At 53.0% G+C, this 19,383-nt stretch overlaps 1 protein-coding gene across 3 annotated transcripts in view; it reads left to right on the forward strand.

The window, feature by feature from the left end:
- STK11 (serine/threonine kinase 11) overlaps nucleotides 1-19,053 on the forward strand; it is a 73,012-nt gene extending 53,959 nt beyond the window's left edge. The window contains exons 9-11 of one of the 3 annotated variants that reach the window (XM_039515563.1): nucleotides 2,440-2,633; nucleotides 14,537-14,762; nucleotides 18,390-19,053. In XM_039515563.1, the coding sequence (XP_039371497.1) occupies nucleotides 2,440-2,633; nucleotides 14,537-14,736 (394 nt within the window). In that variant the 3' untranslated portion in view covers nucleotides 14,737-14,762; nucleotides 18,390-19,053. Of the gene's footprint in view, nucleotides 1-2,439; nucleotides 2,634-5,097; nucleotides 7,200-14,536; nucleotides 14,763-18,386 lie in introns of those variants that run through there. The other 2 variants (XM_039515564.1, XM_039515565.1) reach the window with 2 other exon arrangements.
- Nucleotides 19,054-19,383: the final 330 nt, after the last annotated feature.

The following is a 19,383-nucleotide window of genomic DNA, read 5'->3' on the forward strand; positions in this document are numbered from 1 at the left end:
GATTCTACCATTCGATAAGAAGTGGTGGTACATACATATCAAATGTCATCTTTTCGGTTTAAAATGACAGCACAGTCTTAGGTGCGAAAAGATCAAACACCTTTTTTTTGGGGGGGGGAAGTCTTTCTAGACAGATCATATTAAAACTTGAATCCATTTCCCCTTCAGGCTGTTTCATAACTTTATTTTCAACTATGCTCACAAAGCTGGCTTTTGAACAAGGTTTGCTCCTCCTTTGAATACTGATTGGTCCGTCCCAGTAGAATGAGAGATGTGTGTGAAAATGTAATTAGCTGCTCGTTTTCATGGGCAGGTTTGCTAAAACATCACATTTTAGGCTTACTATCTAACCAGCTTAAGTCTTTAACACAATCATGATTGCATTTATAGTTCAAATCTGTCCCAGGTTGGTAGTAGCCAAAAGCTGTCTCTAATGTCTACATATGTGACCAAGTAGCTAAGCATTCATATTGCACCTGGTACTACTTGGGGCAGCAGCCTCGGCGAAGGCAGAACTCATGGACCCTCCACGTCAGGACTGAGGCACGTTGGTGGAAAACAGGGTGTAGCATGGCAGTGGAGAGGGTGGCTCATGCTGCCCATTTCTATACCTGTTCTGTGGGTAGAGAACATAGTCTCTGACTAAAAGCAGCACCTTTCATGAGCCCTAAAGTGAAGCTAATAGGTTGGAGGAGAAATCATATAGTCTCATTAGACCAGATCTGCTTAGGATGACAAATTGATTAAAGTGTCCTTTCACAGCAAGTGAGGGGCACCTCCCTGCTATCCTCAGGCAGCCCCTGATAAACAGCGCAGTTGTTTTTTCCCAGCTAGTGCTGGGAAGGATTGGCTTTCATGGCTTAATTACCGTTCAACTGATGACACAAAAGCAGGGGTTTAATATTTAATGCTGGGATAGCAGCCCATCAGGGGACCCAGCTGCTCTACCCCCGACACTCCTTAGGTGAGAATGCTTTGAACTCCCTTGTCACTTCCTGTGTGTGGGATCACCCTCCTAGGCAAAGCCCACAGAACTGCCTGTTGAAACGGGGAGGATGTGCTGCTCTGCATGCCACATTTGAAGCTGCCCAGCAGCGTGATTCACATAGGATGTGGGAAGAAGCAATTGGATGACCAAAGCCTGACCTTCTTAATGTTTAATCCATGGACATTGATCCTTCAGGCTGGTGGGGTCATCAGGGTGCATGATTGGGGGAACAGGCTCTTGTTACGGAGAGCTGAATGTGTGAAGGCTGGGTAAGGCATGTCAGAGAAACCTGCATGCTGAAGACTCCATGAATTGTTATAGGCAAATGGTATTTGGAATGTAGTTGAGAACCCAAGCGCATTGGATCTGTACTGTAGACTAGGTGTACAGGGGCTCCAATGGTACTTCTAGGAAATGTGTTTTTTAACTCGGCTGCACAGCCCTGAGAGCTGTATGGGAGCACGTCTATTATAGGGCAGTGAAAAATGGAAAAGGCCACCCATCTGGCTCCTGAGATATTGACGTCATGCAAGACAGTTAGACTCTTGATCTGATTAATAATGGCATTTGGCGCTGAGATTCTTCTCTGGGCAGATGGCAAGTTAGAACAGCACTAGGGGTGATGGATTAAATGGTGGTAGAATTCCAACAAGACAGGGGTGAGGTGGAAGGATAAAATATTAAGTGACTTTGCCATGATCCCTCTGTATATTGCCATGAAGGGGGGAGATTGGGGTCAAGATCCATAGCCTTTAAACTCATAGCTGCAAGTTCCCTTTTCTTCCTTTTATGCTATTTTCTGACTCTCTAAAGCTGGGAGAAATCAGCACTAAAGACAAAAATGTTCTGTCTGTCCGCAGATCAGGTACAGCTCAGAGAGCAGCAGTGAGTGCTGGCTTCCCTCACATTGCTCACTGCCACCCCTGCTGGTGAGGAGCCCCCTGTGTATATGCAGTGGCGGTAATTCATTCTCCATGTTCATTCAGGCCAGGTTGGAATCTGTGAGCTAGAGGTGAAAGGTTCCGTATCCTATTTCTGGTCCCCTGAGCCATCCTATTGTGGGTATTTGTCATGGTCATGTGTATCCGGCGGTGTATAGCCATTGCTGCAATAACGCTAGAGATGGTTTTGTAGATCCACCAGAGGTTCTCCTTAGCTCAATGGCAGTCAGTGGCCTGGATGCCCTCAGGAGTGGCGTGCTCACCTCGTACTTTATTTCCTGCCGCAGAGCAGTGGAGACAAGAGGCCCCAGGATTCACCTTTTTTGCTACTGGCCTCTCCAGACTATGCCCTATGGTGAAGCTTACAAGGGAAAAAAACAGTGCAAGATGTTTTCCATTTATTAAAAAAACCAGCTCTGATATGATTGGTAGGGGGCATCTCAGACTCTTGGGGCTTCCTGTTGAAAGGGGGGCCATGCTGAAACTCTGTGCCTTGGACTCTTTTTGCAGCTGGTTTCGTAAGAAACACACTCAGGCAGAGGCTCTGGTCCCCATACCTCCTAGCCCAGAGACAAAGGACAGATGGAGGAGTATGACGGTGGTGCCTTATCTGGAAGATCTCCATGGCTACAATGAGGAAGAGGATGACGACTTGTATGACATTGAAGATGATATCATCTACACTCAGGACTTCACAGTACCAGGTAAGCAAGAGGAAGGTGATGGGATCGGGGAGGGGGAGGCAACGTTTCAAAACCTTCTGGAGAAAACATGGTTTGAATGGCCAAATGCTTTCAGTATCTGAGAAACCTATTGATTATTAAATGATGCACGATCTTTGAGCCAGCCATGGTGCTCCGGATGCATCGGTCCTTATTTCTTTAAATAGGATACCTTTTCCAATTTCCTTCATTGCATCCAGTAATAGCCTCTACCCGCTGGATTTTATTGTTCAGCAAGCTTCATTCCACAGCCAATTTTACACGACCATCTCAAAGTTATTCTGAAGCCTGGTATGACAACTCCGTATTCATAGCAGATGGTGTACTTGTGGGTGGGGGAGGGGACGTTGAGAGAGTTATGCTTAACTTTCAGCTTTGTTGAGGCTCATTTTCCCTTGCCCCTGTCTCTGAAATTGTCTAGTTTCAGAATTGCCTTATGGAAAAAAAAAAATCTCAAATTCTAAAAATCAGTAAAGAGCTTGAAATCTTCAGAGCCAGATAGTCAATTTAACCATGCACCTCCCGCTGATCAGTGGGAATTGTGTAGCTGAATACCCCAGTTGGCTTTGGAAATGTCAATGTCTGGGTGCATGTAAATCCTGGAACTTGGCTGGAGAGAGAGAAATGAAGGCTATGTTGAGAGCCGGCAGGCCAAGGTGCCGGGAGGGCACAGTACAAAAACTTGGCTTGATCACTTTCATTCTTAACACCAGCAGCGATCAAATTAGTTGCTCAACCTCCTTGCTCCTACTTTACCTGCTTAATAGATTACAAACTATATGCACCATAAATGTCTGTGAGTGGCCCTCTCATCTTCATTCTGCTTCATCCGGGTATGGATAGTCTGATAGTCACTTTGCAAGGAGAGGCTACCGTTAATGCCTGAACAGGAGATGACTTCCTCTATGACAAGGTGATCCTAAGTGTCTGAGGATAGGTCATCTCTGATCTTGGGAAGACTTCCAGCTCCTGGGCTGTAGGATTGCCAGACTGAGCCAAATTCACATGGACTTCAGTAGGGTCAGAGATGACCTGTGCCTGCTGATAGTGGGGGGACAGAGTGAGGGCAGCTGGCTTCAGCAGTGTTACTGAGCATGCTCAGTACAAGCCAAATAGCAAACCAGAGGGCACATGACCCCACATGCACCCCCTCCCACACCGCCTCTGAGTAGGGTATGAATAAAGGTGAGATCGGTGTCCTCAATGCAGAAGCTAGACCTTAAGACAAACTGTACCTCGGCTCCCTGATCAGACTGTGGGTCCTTCCTGACTGCATGTGATCGGGGAACTCATCCCTGGGAGCTCAGAGTGCCATGAAGGCAACCCGGGCAGCTTTTAGCTTTGAGTGGCTTATGCATTTTAATAGTAATAACCCAGCCCTAGGTTGACCTCTCAGGCAGCTACCTACCGAGGATTTTCCTTTGTTTGCTGCAGCCTTGGCAAGTGATCAAAGTGAGCTAAGCCAGCAGTGTCTTATCTCCTTGTAAAATCCCCCCAGAGGAGTGTCCATGCAAACATCCAGTCAAGTGGACACGTACTTGGGCAGGGTGGAGCCTGGTTTTCCAAGACTAAGGAAGTTTCGTCAGAGTGAAATTTTCCAAGTGCTGGTTCCCCTGTGACAAACCGCAGAGCTCTCAACACCTTGGGACGTTCTGATTAGTCTGAAGGCTGCATTCTCTCCCTTTGTCCTCATGCTCCACCAGTACCATCGACCAATGTTTAGGGTCTAGGAAGGTGACCATTCACTAAGCCAGGGCTTCCTCGGGTATCTTCATGGAGGCTCCTTCAGGTCCATGTAAAAACTCAGTAGGTTCCTCAAACTGCCTCCTCTCTAGAGCCTTTCTAACAGCAGACGCGGTGGGGAGGAGAGAAGAGAATTTTCCAGAATATTTCCTGTACTGTTTGGGACCTGGAACAGGGATTCTGCTGGCACCTGCTCTGTCCCTCGGAGGGTCCTTAGGAGGCTGCGGTCAGTGCTTTCAAACCTGGAAGCCTAAAGCTGGGTCCCTATAGCCGTATTTAGATACCTACATGAGGGACCTGATTTTTGAGAGACACCCAGCAGCTCCAACAGGAGCCTGACTCGAGGCAGCCAGGTTTGAAATTCTTGGCCAATATTTTCTTCCCCCTAACTCCTGCCTGTGTCCAATGGGGCCACATGCTCCCCTGGCAGCCCTTGGAGGACTAGAGCAGTGAATGGTGGGAATTGGAACCCCCTCTTCCCACCCAGCTCTCTTCCTCCTCAACAGAGAAGTTGAATCGTGTGAATTTATTGCCTAAATTAGCGTTTCTTCTCCCTGATGGCTCTGTGGTACTTAGCACCTCTGACAGTCAAGTGAAGGGCCCACAGTGCCAAGCTCCTTGTGTCATCACTGCCCAGGGTCCAGTGTAGAGAATAAGCGTCTCTTTCTAACCACGTTCTGTTGCTTTCCTGTGCATTCCCCAGGTTCAGAGGAGGAAGCTGAGGCAGGGCTTAGAGAGGACAGAGCAGAGCAGATGAGGGATCTTGCCGAGCCAGTTGGAGAAGAAGCTGAGCTGCCAGCGGATGGGAACATTGAAGAGGAATTCAAAGTTTAGCCTAGTTTGCTACAGCTACCGGAGAGAACAGAGAGTTGCGTTTTCTGCTTGAACTATAGTGTTGGCTTGGAATCTCCTAACTTCTCTGCGCCCCAGCAGGATCTTTCCCACCACTAATAGGGCACCGTTACTTTAAAAAAGCCACATACCGGTTCCAGGAGGGAATCTGCTCCTTTTGTTAAACAAAGATTAGCCATAAGGTCCCAGAGTGCAGGTGACCTGAGAGAGAACCAGCATTGAAGGTCCCAGTGGCGCTTGCTGTGACTGATGCATACCCTAACCAGCCTTGCTCCCTCTTAGTTAGTTCTGTCGATACGTTGCCACAGTGAAACGCTGCAGTTGTCTATTTTGAGTCTTATTTTTAATACAGGAGCTTTTTTTAAAACAAAGTTTATCGGGAGTCGAGTACTGAAAGGTTTGTTTAATCCAGGTATCTGTTGCCATCGTGGGAGACCAAGCCCCTCGCTGACTGGCAGCTCCATCTTGTGCTGCTTTGATTGCTTTCTGTACAGCCCCACGCCGCCTGGGCCCCCTGGCTGACTAATTCTTACTGCCTAACCCTGAAGTATTTCCGGGTTCCCCTCCCTGTTGTCACCCCAGCTGAGATACTGAAGAATTTCTCATTTATTCTGTGCTATTACGTTCCTTTACGGTTCAGAGCTGTAAAAGGTACAGCTCTGTGTACGTGTGCGGCTGTAGAGAGCGATTGAACATTAACATGTTCACAGGGATGGCCCAGAATCTGGTTCCAGTCACCCCCAAGTCTGCAGAATCTCCCTGAGCCATTGCAACACCTGGCTGGAGTGCTGAGTTCCTTTTATGTGCACAGGCAAAAGAGGTCATGGTCCTGTGATTCCTTCTGTGGCGCCCAGCAGGGCGTGTAAGGTCGTCTCTGTTCAGGGCAGGTAAAGCCAAGCACCAGGCATAGGCTCTGCACTGAGCAGTGATAAGCCTCAAGCCCCCATGCCTAGAATATGTCTGAGGAGACGCGGTCTTAAGTGCAGCCACCCTACTAATTTGCCCCTTAGCTCTGCCTGTTCTCCTAGGCTTCCTACCTGCAGTTAGATAGGAGTTGCTTCGAGTACAACTGCACTGGCGCTGGAGGTGTAATTTCCAGCTCGAGCAGGCATCCGCGTGCTAGCTTTGCTCGAGCTAGTGCACTAAAAATAGGAGTGTAGCCTGTGGCCTGAGCAGCACGACGGGCTAGCCACCCAGAGGACAAGCCCTCCCAGGCCCCTAGGTATTTGCACAGGTAGCCCCAGCGTCCGCTTGCGCCGCTGCGGCTGCACTTCTAGTGTTAGCATGCTGGGGTGCAGACATCAAGCTGGAGATGTGCTTTCCATCTCTGGTAGAAGTGTAGATGTACACTTAGTGGCTGCGCGGCAGGGACTCTGGTCTGTGGTCCCTGTGCTCAGCACTCTTTACCTTGCATGTGCAGCACCCGGCACTGGGCAGGGCTGAGCCTCCTTCAAAGCTATCCTGACAGCAGCATTCATCCGCTCATCTCAGCGGATGTTATGCCCTCGGCAGGCAGGTGCTTTGTAACAAGGGAAGATTGTAGCTGGAGCAGCCATCTCTGCTATTATGTGCTTCTGATGCAAACAGCATTTAAACCCAAATAAGAGCTGTCATTCAGCAAGCTGACACGCAAATTACTGAAAGATGTTTAGAGTTCTCTTGCATGCTTTGTACATCTTCAAAGGGATAGAGCGCTCTGGTTAATAGCAGCTGCACAGAGCAGCACTCACTGCAATTACCTGGGTGTGGTAACACATCTTTTGTTGTATTAAGACTTGGGTGTTGATATTCCTAGAACCCCAGTTACCTAAAGAACAGTTGTACAGTGGTGATCAGATAGCTGGCGCAGGAAAGCACTGTGTGAGCGACTGCCTGAAACGCCCCATCCCTGACTGCTCAGCTATTGTAGAGATGCCTCTGCTGAAATAAAGGACACAGTTCCTTCCTGATTAATATGGTACAGACTCTTCTCAAATCAAACAGCTGAGCTATGGCTTGGCTCATCCTGTGTGTGTGACCTACAAAGGTTGGAAGGCAAAGTACATACAGATCGCCTCCGTGTGTCTGCCAGAAGCTGGTTTGATCCAAGTTTGGGTACATGACTAAAGAGACCTGCTACCCACTTTATCCCATGGCTTCTGATCAGTCTGTCCAAGGGATGGTCAGTCCACAGGGCTCCCTAATAGCCATCCCTATTTGAAGGGTCTTAAGACAATTATAATGGTACCAGTGAACTGGGATACGGTGAAACTGCATGTACAGGGAAGCCGCTTTAAAGGGTTCGCTATTTGCTGTACGTTTTTAACAGTGAATAATTAACCATTGGAACAGTTCACCAGGGTTTCCATCACTGAGAATTTTTAGATCAAGATTGGGTGTTTTTTTCCTAAATGATCTGCCCTAGGACATATTTGGGGAAGTTCTGTGGCCTTTGTCAGACACAGGAGGTCAGACTAGATGATCACATTGGTCCCTTCTGGCAGTGGCATCTGTGAACTTGTAACATGCAGATTGCAGTTCCGGTGACTGAAACCTTCCCTAGGAATGGATGTTTGGGGAGCAGGAGGGAGAGGACAAGCTGGACTCTGCTGTGTGTGTGTCTGTCTGTGTGTTCCCGAAATCAAGGGACAGCTTGCAAAGAGAACAGATTATCTTCCCTTCCCAGCCTCGTGAACTCTGCTCTGCTTTGCCAGCCTTCACTTTTTAACAGAGTGAAATTCCATTAAAATAGAAAACTTGCAAATGACTCTGATCAATTGAGCTGTGGTTCCATCAGGCAGCAGAGCGAGCGAACAAGTGACTCATAGGCGGGGGTGGGAGCTCTGTTAGGGGAGGAGGGAGGGAGCCTCATTAAACCTTATATTGATCAGAGGAAGAAGGGGCTTTAAGAATGTGCTGTATTTTTGAAGGGTTCTTTAAAGATTTATGCTGCTCTGCAGAGAGCCTTAAACATGGTGTCCCTCGCTCAATATCTGTTAAACGTCTCCTCGGAGGAAATTGCTGGAGAGAGCATGTTATGGTGTCTGGCACATCACAAACTATCACTTCCAGAGGTGTCCGCCTTTTTCAACTCCAAGGGCGACATTAAGTGAGGTTAGGAATCCTGCTTGCTGGCTTTGTCTCAAAACTTCAGGTTAAAAGGGATGGGCCCTGCGTCTTCCATCCCTCATTGTTAACCCTCTTACTTCAGTCCGAACTGCAATCCGCGGTTCATGCAGAGACAAATGGCCGCTGTATTTGTTTGTTTGTTCTCACTCCCTGACATCCAGGAAGGGGCTGGAAAACGAAGCCGAGACTAGAGTCTAAAAATAAGTGTCAAGTGTTTGCAAAAGTGTATTTCTATCCTTTGTGTGCGTGCGCGCAGCCGGTTCAAAAGTACTTTGCGAAAGAGGCATTTTCATTTGAAACCGCTCTTGTGTCTGTGAGCTGGACCGAATGATTGATTGGCAAGCCCGCGAGGTGGCAAGGACAAACACGCACGCTCTCAGTGGCTGTCGTCTCTCTTTTTGTACCACCGCTTTGCTGATAATGGGAAGGCAGAATAATGCTTGTTCTAACAGCTGCAGCACAGTGGGTCACAGGCGTCTGTGTGGGCTGAAAGTGCCAAACTCCATCAAGTGTTAAATTTTTAGTTTCATTGAGAGCCGCTGACGCTCAATTATTGAGGAAGGAGATAAAATTAGCTTTGTGGGATGTTTGCGCCCCCCTCCCCCCAAATAAATCCAGAGACGCTTTCTGGAATCCTCCTTTGGGGGCAGGGAGCCGTCGCACAAAAGACAGATGAACGAGTCAGATTTTTTTTCCAGTTGGAAGCGTTAATTGATTTGGCTCGAGTTCAGATGATCGGGGAAGAGGGGGAGCTTTAAATGCTCAGCTCTGCTTTGAGCGGGGTTATTTGAGGTGCTGCAGCCACATAACTAGGGTTTGGTGAGAAGTGAGTTGAAATCCTGAATTCTCTGTGGGGAGGTGCGGCTATTATACGCTGTCTCTCAGGGTGGGCCAAGCCTATTGATTTGGGGGGGGGTCCCACCATGACACATTTTTTTAAAGGGGCCTCTTGCCAGGGGGTGGTGCCCAGCACTTTGTGTTGTGTGTTACGCTGGGCCTCCCAGAATCGCACGCTGCTTTTGGCACAAACCGTGACCTGGAACAGCTGGGTTTCACTGTCTGCCCTGTGTGCTCCTATGCAAGGCGCTTAAACCAATGTGATCCAAAATTGGCCTCTCGGATTGGGTGCTCACCCTGAACCTCTGGGGGTTTGATTGTCACGGGGCTGAGCTGAGAGCTGGAGTCCCAGCGCTGGGCCCAATGACTGTCAAGGTGGGCACCCAAAAGTAGTGAATTACCCCTGAAAATGTCAACCTGGGCCTGAAACCGGGATCCCACAGCCAGCCCAGAATCGGAATGCAAAACAAAACCAACTTCCTGGGGTGTTCTCCAGCAGGTAAGGTGGGGCATTGGGACAGTGGCCTTGGATGTGAAAGTGGTGCAAGAAGGGCCCCTTCACACGGACAGTGGGCAAATGCTTGTCCTGAAATCACCCTGAGGTTAGAGCTCTCCCCACAGCACCAATCTTCAGTCTTAAACGGGCTGCTGTAGAGAAGTGGGTCTCAATCTCTTCCATAGCAGGACACCCGCGCCCCCTGAATCATCATGTAGCTGAAATCTAGCCAGGAGCCTCCACCCCATTGAATGATGTGAGGAGAAGAGAGCGGTTGCGACCTCCTGACTGGCCCTGCTCTAGGGTATGTGTCTTGCTAAAAAATCAAGCTGATGAACTGCAGCAGGAGGAAGAGCAGAAACCACTCTGTGCTCCCTCTACAGAGAAAACAAAGGGGCTCGCCCACACCCCTGGAGGGCATGTTAGTGTGCTGTACCGCCCTTCTAGAGCCATGGGCCGTGGTTTCCACATCACTCTCTCTGGCAACTGCTATTGTGGCTCTCGTAGCAAGGTGCTAAACCTGCTTCTGACAGCCGTAGATTTGTAAGGCCATGAGGCTGTTCTAGTCTGATCTCTGGCGAACGGAGCCCGGGGACCTTCACTCGGTCATTCCTGCCTCAGGCCCATATCCCGGGGTTGAGCTCAAAGCATCTCTCTTAAAAAGAAACGTTTAATCTTGATTTAAGGCTTCAAGGGATGGTGAATCTGCCACGTTCCAGTGGGTAATACCCCTCATTGATAACACGCACCTAATTTCTAGCCTGAATTTGGCTAGCTTGTGCTCCCAGCTCTTGGATCATGGCATGCCTTTGTATGCTATCACATACCCTCTCCTGTGTCAGAGCCTCTGCGTGGGTTCTGCCATCCCTTGCCGTGTGGGCACACCCCCTCCCCATGCTGTGCCATGTGAAAGGCAAATGCTGGGGTTGGGGGAAGGCAGGCTGGATGTGTTTCCTACGTGGCAGTGAGAGCGATACAGTGCAGTGTGCAGGCCAGTGGCCGTTTGGCTAGACTAATCTGCATGCACGTTCAAGGGAAAGAAAAGAATTCACTGGAAGTGTGTGTGTGTGTGTGTGTTGGAGCAAAGCATCCACTCCCCTGCTTCATGGCTTATTGCTACCAGTGGATGCTCTGAGATTATAGAAGACTAGGGCAGGAAGAGACCTCAGGAGGTCATTTGGTCCAACCCCCTGCTCAAAGCAGGACCAACCCCAAATAAATCATCCCAGCCAGGGCTTTGTCAAGCCGGGCCTTAAAAACCTCTAAGGATGGAGATTCCACCACCTCTCTAGGGAACCCATTCCAGTGCTTCTCCACCCTCCTAGTGAAATAGGTTTTCCTAATATCCAACCTAGACCTCCCCCACTGCAACTTGAGACCACTGCTTCTTGTTCTGTCATCTGGTACCACAGAGAACAGTCTAGATCCATCCTCTTTGGAACCCCCCCCCCTCCCTTCAGGTAGTTGAAGGCTGCTATCAAATCCCCCCTCACTCTTCTGCAGACTAAATAACCCCAGTTCCCTCAGCATCTCCTCACAAGTCATGTGCCCTAGCCCCCCAGTCATTTGCGTTGCCCTCCACTGGACTCTCTCCAATTTGTCCACATCCTTTTTGTAGTGGGGGGCCCAAAACTGGACGCAATACTCCAGATGTGGCCTCACCAGTGCCGAACAGAGAGGGGAAATCACTTCCCTTGATCTGCTGTCAGTGTTCCTACTAATGCAGCCTAAAATGCCGTTAGCCTTCTTGGCAACAAGGGCACACTGCTGACTCCTATCCAGCTTCTCATCCACTGCAATCCCCAGGTCCTTTCCTACAGAACTGCCACTCAGTCAGTCAGTCCCCAGCCTGTAGCGGTGCATGGGATTCTTCCCTCCTCAGTGCAGGACTCTGCACTTTTCCTTGTCAAACTTCATCAGATTGCTTTTAGCCCAATCCTCCAATCCCTACCTTCCAGCATATCTACTTCTCCCCCCCATCTTAGTGTCATCCGCAAACTTGCTGAGGGTGCAATCCATCCCATCATCCAGATCTTAAATGAGGATGTTGAACAAAACCAGCCCCAGGACCTACCCCTGGGGCACTCTGCTTGATACCGGCTGCCAACTAGACATCGAGCCGTTAATCATTACCAGTTGAGCCTGACAATCTAGCCAGCTTTCTATCCACCTTATAGTCCATTCATCCAATCCATACTTCTTTAACTTGCTGGCAAGAATACTGTGGGCGACTGTATCAAAAGCGTTGCTAAAGTCAAGATATATCACGTCCACCACTTTCCCCATATCCACAGAGCCAGTTGTCTCATCACAGGAGGCAATCAGGTTGGTCAGGCATGACTTGCCCTTGGGGAATCCATGTTGACTGTTCCTGATCACTTTCCTCCAAGTGCTTCAAAATGGATTCCTTGAGGACCTGCTCCATGATTTTTCCAGGGATTGAGGTGAGGCTGACCGGTTTGTATTTTCTCGGATTCTCCTTTCCTTTTCTAAGGGGCATTATATTTGCCTCTTTCCAATCGCCACGAGTTTTCAAAGATAATGGCCAATGGCTCTGCAATCACATCAGCCAACTCCCTCAGCACCCTCGGATGCATTAGATCCGTCTCCATGGACTTGTGCATGTCCAGCTTTTCTAAATGACTTTTTTCCACCTGCCATGAGAATTTGAAATGCACTGGGATGCATGTTAAAGCCTGTGCAGTAATGGGGGGCAGGCAGGGGAGATCAGAGTGAAGCCAAGGGCGGGGGCGGGGGGGATTTGCAAACCTTTTCGGGTAGAGGAAGCTGCTCAGCAGGCTTATGAGGTAAAATGTTGCCCTGTGGGAAATCTGGGGTTGGCGCAGGCAGGATGCACTGTGCTGCCCTTGGGCGCTTTGGTGGGTGCCCTATGCCTGGTGTAGTAAAATCCCTGAGCTGTGAGCAGCCTCGGAGGGAGCTATAGCCAGGTGAAGACAGGGCCACCCCTTCTGGGAGGGGTGGGCGTGCAGTGACTGGGGTTTGTGGTGCAGCGCCCCCTGTTGGAGAGTCGAAGCCATTCCAGATGAACCCTTCGAGATTCCTCCCCCCCAGCCCAAAGGAAACTACAACCCCCCCCATGTGTCACTCCCCTCCCTACTGGGGGGCTCGGCAGAGGTGGGGTGATGGTTGGCGCAAGCATAGTGCTGACGTGACATGGCCTTGGCGGGGAGAGGATCTGCACATCCTTTTAAAGAAAATGGCACATAATCGCCTCACAGCCTTCGCTTCCACTCAAGCCTCTGAGTCATAACTGAAGGGCCCTGGAGCGTGACGTTCCTGTGAGATGGAAATTACCTTGGATGGGGCTGGTGGCGAGGCAGGGAGGTGGGAGAGACGAGCAATCTGACAACTCCTCTCCTCCTGAGCCCTGCATCCAACGGGGGTAGCGTGAGCAGCGTGGCAGGCTAAGCCGCCGGGCATTGTACGCGCCTCAGTGTCCTGGGCCCTGCTGAGCTGGGTGGGTGTTTGCTGTTCTCGTTTAATGTCACTCCCCCAATTCCCCGCGTTACCTGAGCCGGAATGTGGCCAGGCTGTGAAATTGATTCCACTAGAAACGGTTTCTCTGCAGCGCTGAGTCACTCCTCTGAGCTGCTGCTGGGTTGCTCGGCCCTGAAGGGGGGTGATCCATGCTCGGGGTTCTCTAAGGCAGCTGGGGGGCAGTTCACGGCCATGCAGAGGGGCCAGTGCAAGCCCCTCCCCCCCCACCCTTGGGTCATAAGTGGCACAGAGGCCTCTGCGTGGGGGAGAATTGCATCCTTACTGAAGTAGCTCCTGCTTCGAGTTCATGCTGCCTCTCCTGCTGCGTGGCTTAAACTAGTTTTCCCTCTGCGAGCCTCTCCTGATCTGGGTTGCTCAGACCCTTTTCCAGAAGGGGAGCCGGCAGCTTCCCTCCCCAAGTCCCAGATGTCATGTTAGTGGTGCTCAGTTTAGATGAAGGAACCCGCTGCGGGAGTTGTTAGTGCATCAACCCACCTGGCCCCTGCAGCAAGGTAAGGCTGCCTGGTTGTGCCTCGTTCACTTCCGGGATGTGGGGTTCGGCTCCTCTCAGACCCACCAGGGGGGACCCAGTGAAGGGAGCGTTCTTAGCTCCGAAATGCTGCTCTCAGCACAGAGCTTCCAAAGGGAGCTGCTGTAGGATGTGAGGAACGTGTGAAAGCTGGTGAGGGCAGGGCATGGGGGTAACCCAGGTTCAGTGGCCGCAGGAGATCACCCTGAGCCATCCAGGCTCAATGAGACCAGACTGCCGGGACCCCCTCCAGTTGGTAACAGCCTGAGCCTGGCTGTACATCCGCATTTCTCTCTTAGGCACCTTGGTTTAGCTTGTGCCGACCGGGAGTTACAAAAGTTATTCAGGGGAAAGTTTGTCGTGTTCCTGCCCCAAGGGGGCAGTGGGGACCAGGACTGGGCTCAAAGAAATCCCACGTGGATCACTTGATGATTCCCTGTGCATTCCCTCTGGGGCACCTGGCATTGGTCACTGTCGGCAGACAGGCTGCTGGGCTAGATGGGCCTTTGGGCTGACCCAGTCTGGCCGTTCTTATGGGGGTTAGAGGCACCGGTTGAGCTCCAGGTGTATGCAAAAAAAAAAACCCCCACAATGTGAGTTATGCAAACATCTGTGTTTTGGGAATCCCTTGCTCTAATGACCCCAGGCTTGGGCCACTGACCCTACCCTGTGCCCCTGTGAGGAACAGCAAATGTCGAGATAATCCCAGGAAGCACTTAGAAAGCAACACCCATCCTGAACTAGAGCAGAGCTAAGCATGCCACCTCCCCGCCTCTGGCCCTTCTCCCACCTGCCTGACCCTGGTTCCTGCTTCCCTTCCAGGACAGGTGCCTGCCGAGGAGGCCGCGCCAAACGGGCAGAACCGCGGCAAAGGGCTGCCCAAGCCGGTGTGCATGAACGGGACGGAGCTGAGCACCAAATCGAAAGCGGAGCGGCGGGCGAGTGCCTCGTCCAATCCCTCGCGCAAGGCCTGCTCGGCCAGCAGCAAGATCCGCAAGCTCTCCACCTGCAAGCAGCAGTGAGCCCGGCGCGTGCGCGCTCTTCGCAGGTACGCGGCCTGCGCCGCCCCTAGGCAATGGGGGGTGACCGGCAAACCTCCCCCTCGTCCTCGGAGGGGAGGGAGGAGCCATCTGAGTACGGCCAAGCCTGCTGGGGGTTACGAGCAGCACAGCTCCTGGTGGGAGGAGGGAGCTGGCTGCTTTGCTTCCTCCCCCAATGATTGGGGGGGGGCCCTCCATGCGGGTGTCTCCATCTGCCATGGCCAGGGACACTCCAGCCCCACCACTGCAGCTGTGTCCCGGCGGCCCAGGGCTCTGGGGGCTCTGCCCTTCGCAGGGCTGGTCGCAGCTGTTGGAAGCCAAAGGGAGGGGCAGCATCCATGGCCCTTGGGGTGCTGGGGGCGCAGGGATGGTACCACTCTGCTCTCACTGTCGGCACCCGGGTCCCACAGTGATGGAACCAGGCTGAGAACCTGCCTCCATTTGCACCAGCCTCCCTGTCCTGCCACCTCCTGCTGGCTCCTGGGCTAGGAGCAGTGGGTCAGACTCCAGCAAAACACACTCTCCGGCTCCCAAGACCTGAATCCCATCCATGCGCACACCCCCAGCTGCCACCCCCCTTGCTTCCTGAGGAAGTGGCCAGTTCGGCTGCCTGCGGTTAGCAGGCTGAGGGTGAATGGGACCGAACGAGGCAACTGCAGAGCAGCGATGCCCGAGGTGCACAGGAAACCCTGGGAGGCAGTGGAAGGCCCATCGTATTCACCCTGGAGAACCTCCACTGTCCCCACACTCTGTGTAGCCCTGGCATATGGGCAGTGCCCTCAGGATGCCAGGAGAACGGGCTGAGTCTGCCTGTCGCCTCCAGGACGTTCCCCTTCCAGGAAGGGGTTAAGTCAGTCCCCCTCCCTGTGGCTGGTGTAACAAGGGGGCCCAGCTGAATCGTCCTGGCCCAGGGCTCCATCCCCCAGCTGCTCCTCGGCTCAGGCAAGGTGGGTGCTGGATCCCCTGCTTTCTGCAGCCCCACCACCTGCTGCAGAAGGGGACCGGAGCAGAATGCCAAAAACACGCGTGGTCCCCAATTCCCCTCGGCTTTCCGTGGGCCTTGAGCACTGAGCTGCCCTTTGGAAGCCGTGCCAAATGCACCCCTGCCCCGCCCCCCCGAGCATCTGGCTGAGCCGAGAGGGGCTGCAGCTGCTGCACTATGGCTGTGGCGTTGCCCTGACCCTCAGCCCTCACCCCCATGGCCTTGCCTCTGTTCCGCAGGGACGCTTCGGCAGAGTTGGTGCGTCAGAAGAAGCCTTGCCCTACGGCTGAGACGCCAGGCCAGAGCTGCTGGCATAAGCACAGAATTTGCCCCAGGCCTCCCCCCGGGTTCAGGTTAAGGTCCCACCGTGTTAAACCCCCATCCCCACCTCAGGGCCAGCTCCCATTAACACGTGCTCACACTCTAAGCCACAAGTTCCCATATTGCTGCCTCTCCTGAATGGGATTTGAGGCAGTTTGAAGGGGTCAGGGGCGGAGTGGAGCAGGACTTGCTTGAGCAAGGTGAGCTGGTGCTCCCCGCGTCGGGGTTTGTGTATTTAATCCCAGGCGGTGGGTGCATGGGCCGGCGGCCGTGCTATCCCACTCCCCATCTCAGCCGGCTCACGTACGTGGCTCTTGCTTCCTGGCTGTGGCACTCAGAGCTGCAGAGCCCTGCCTGCCCTCCACCCCCTCCAGCAGCTCTGCTGCCGCTCCAATTCACAAGCGCAGGCAGCACTGACTCATCCCTGGGCCCCGCTCACTCTCGTCACACGCGCTCCACGGAGCTGGGGTGCTGGTATCTGGCTCCTGACCAGCTCTGGGGGGTGAAGAAAGCCAGGAATAAAAACCCGTTCCTCCCCCTGCAGCTGGCAGGCCGACGTACCAGGCCCATGTGGCGACTTTAATTCATGGCTGGGAGTGAGTCACCTGGCGGGGGAACTAGCACTGTGGGGAGAAACCTCGGCTGGTTTTCCTTTCCCTCCTGCCCGGCACCCTAGTACTGAAGCCGTTTCCCTCCCTCCACCCCCTTGCTGGAGATTGACCCTTCAGCCTGGTTCGCTCCTTGCAGTCAGATCTCAAAGCATAATTCCCCCGGGTCAATCAAAGGGGCTTGGGCAGGTTACAAGCGCATGTGTCTGCCGCTGTCCTTCCCCTTCGGTTAATACCTGGAAACATTTAAAAACAAAACAAATCAACCTCATCTGTTCCTTGCCCTTAAGGGAGCTTTTTGAATTCATTTCCCTGCTGCTCGTGCTGGAGAAGGAGACTAGAGCAGTGAGGCGGATCAGTGTGATTGGGGAGGGGCCTAGTGCCCCCTCTGAGATGGGGGCTCCTGGCGGGCCGGGCACTGTCCCTTCCCTGCCTACGATCTCCATAGTCAAGGCAGCTACTGAGAGGAAGGAAGGTTGGTTATCCCCATTGAGGCCAGAGAGGTGCCTGTGCTCACAGGGAGAGTTGGTGGCAGAATCGAACCGAGGGCTCCTTAACCACATGGTCAGGCTCCTTCCCTGCCTTGCTCTGGTTCTCCTGCAGGCTGGCGCTGCCGGGGGCGGGTGGAAGGGTGTCTGCTGCTGGTGGTTTGAACAGGGACGTTTCTCAGGACGGGGGGTATTCGTAGAGTTTTTTTTTTAACAATCTAATTCTGGGTCATAAATACCACCCCCCCCCCATCTGATTTAACCCCCTAGCTGTGAGGCAGAAAGCCCCGCTAGCCCTGTTTTACAGACCAGGCACAGAGCCATAACGGGCCTTGCCCATGCTCACGCCACAGAGTCGGGGTGCCTGGGTGCTAGTCCCAACTCTGCCACTGTCCTACTGGGTGACCCTGGTCATGTCACTCCCCCTTCCTGTGCCTGTGTCCCCAGGGGGGTTAGTGAGACTGACTACCTCGAAGCGCTGATGGCTGAAAGGTGTGATGGAGGCGCAGGATATTTTATAGGGCTGGGGGCAGGGGCTCCTGCCTGGCCTGGAGGGGCTCTGTGGTCTCCTGATCCCTGTCCCTGGGGCTCCACGTGGGGCTCGCCCTCGGCGCTGCAGCGGCATCTTAGTGAGAGCCGGCCTCTGGAGGGAGTCTCTAGGGGTACCTCTGCACTGCATCTATCTGGGGCTGCGGGGTTAAAACCAGCAGTGTAGGCAGTGGGACTCTCAGATCCGAGACTCTCACCGGCTTTCAGCCCAGACATCTACACGGCGTGAGCCAGAGACCTAGCGCCACCGGTTTCAATTTGCTGTGTCCATGTTCCCTTGACGGCTCAGTGGTGCCTGTGTTAACAGCTGGGCTTTGCCCATGCCAAGACATGCTGGACAAAGCAGGGGCTGGTGTAGGATGGGAGGCTGCTGCTGTTGGGAAGTCCCACCCAAGTCCCTTCTTCCCTCTCTCACCTGGGTGATGGGAGAGCATTAGGTTGAGATCCCACCTGCTGCCCAGGCCTTGCGGTGGCCACTGACTTAGCCTGGCACTTTACCCCTGTGTGTGTAACCCCCACTGTGCTCCCCCCTGTAGTCAGCTGGAGCCCCCAGGCACCAGTGGTGCAATTCCCCCCGGGCTTGGAACCAGGCCAAAGCCACTCGGGGGGGAAATCAGACATGTGCCACCAGCCTGCTGCCCATGTACCATCCACCTCTAACATTGTCTCCTCTCCTCTCTTCCCCAGAGCCTGTCTTGGAGCCTGGGCCAGCCTACGCCCCGTCAGCCTCGCCCCAGCTCCGTCTCTCCCGGGAGCGGACTCCGCTTGCAATCCAAAAAGAGAAACCCTGGAGGAAAACAGAACCGCCCGCCCCTCCCGCTCCCAAACCCTCTCTCAGCGGCGCCAGGCCCCCGAAGCCGGCAGGAGCCCTCGACCTCCCCTCATCTCTCTCCCCAGCTACACCCATGCTGGCCCCTCCTCTGCATCGACTCTTTGCCAGTCAAGACACCACCTCTGTTTTTTAATTTGGGATCTGGAGGGTGAGGTGGGTGGGGGAGGGCCTGGGTGGAGGTCTCCCCCCACTGGGCCTGTGGGCGACCCCCGCCCACCCTCGCTGAGTAGAAGTGTGTAAAGCCATGGCTGTGCACTTTATGTTTTAGACTACTGTTCTAGATATACATATATATATATTTTCCTCTTTTTTTTTTGTTTATATTTGCGGTATATTTAGAGATTCCTACACATCGTGATGTGTTTAAAATAAACCCGATGAGGAAAAGAACCAGGTAGTGAGACCATCCAAGAACTGCATGCTGCCCGAGGGCTTGGGAGGGGGACTGGACTGCGCTCTGCAGCGTCTTTTCTTTTAGTATTTTCTTTTTTTAAGAAAATAAACCAGTCTTGCGAGGTGGATCTCCTGGTCGTCCTGCTGCAGGCAGCCGCTGGCAGCAGCCCTAGCTGTCCTGCCTGCGTAGGCTGGGGTGGCCACTGCTCGCTGGTCCATCTCCGGGTGGAGGAGTGGGAACTCCTGAATTCTGTTCCCAGTGTGGGGAAGGCTGGGGGCCCGAGGGGCGAGCATGGGGAGAGCTTAGGTGTCAAGGCTCCTGGGGTTGGGAAGGCGTTTCTCAATGGCAGAACCCCCCCTCCGTCCCCTTCTGCTCCTGCCTTCGGTGTGAGGGGGTTGTACCTCTGTCTCCCCGTCCGGCCTGGGCTCCCTCCCCCAGGCCCAGCCCCAGCCCCA

Source organism: Mauremys reevesii, linkage group 26, assembly GCF_016161935.1.
Source record: "Mauremys reevesii isolate NIE-2019 linkage group 26, ASM1616193v1, whole genome shotgun sequence".
NCBI lineage: Eukaryota > Metazoa > Chordata > Testudines > Geoemydidae > Mauremys > Mauremys reevesii.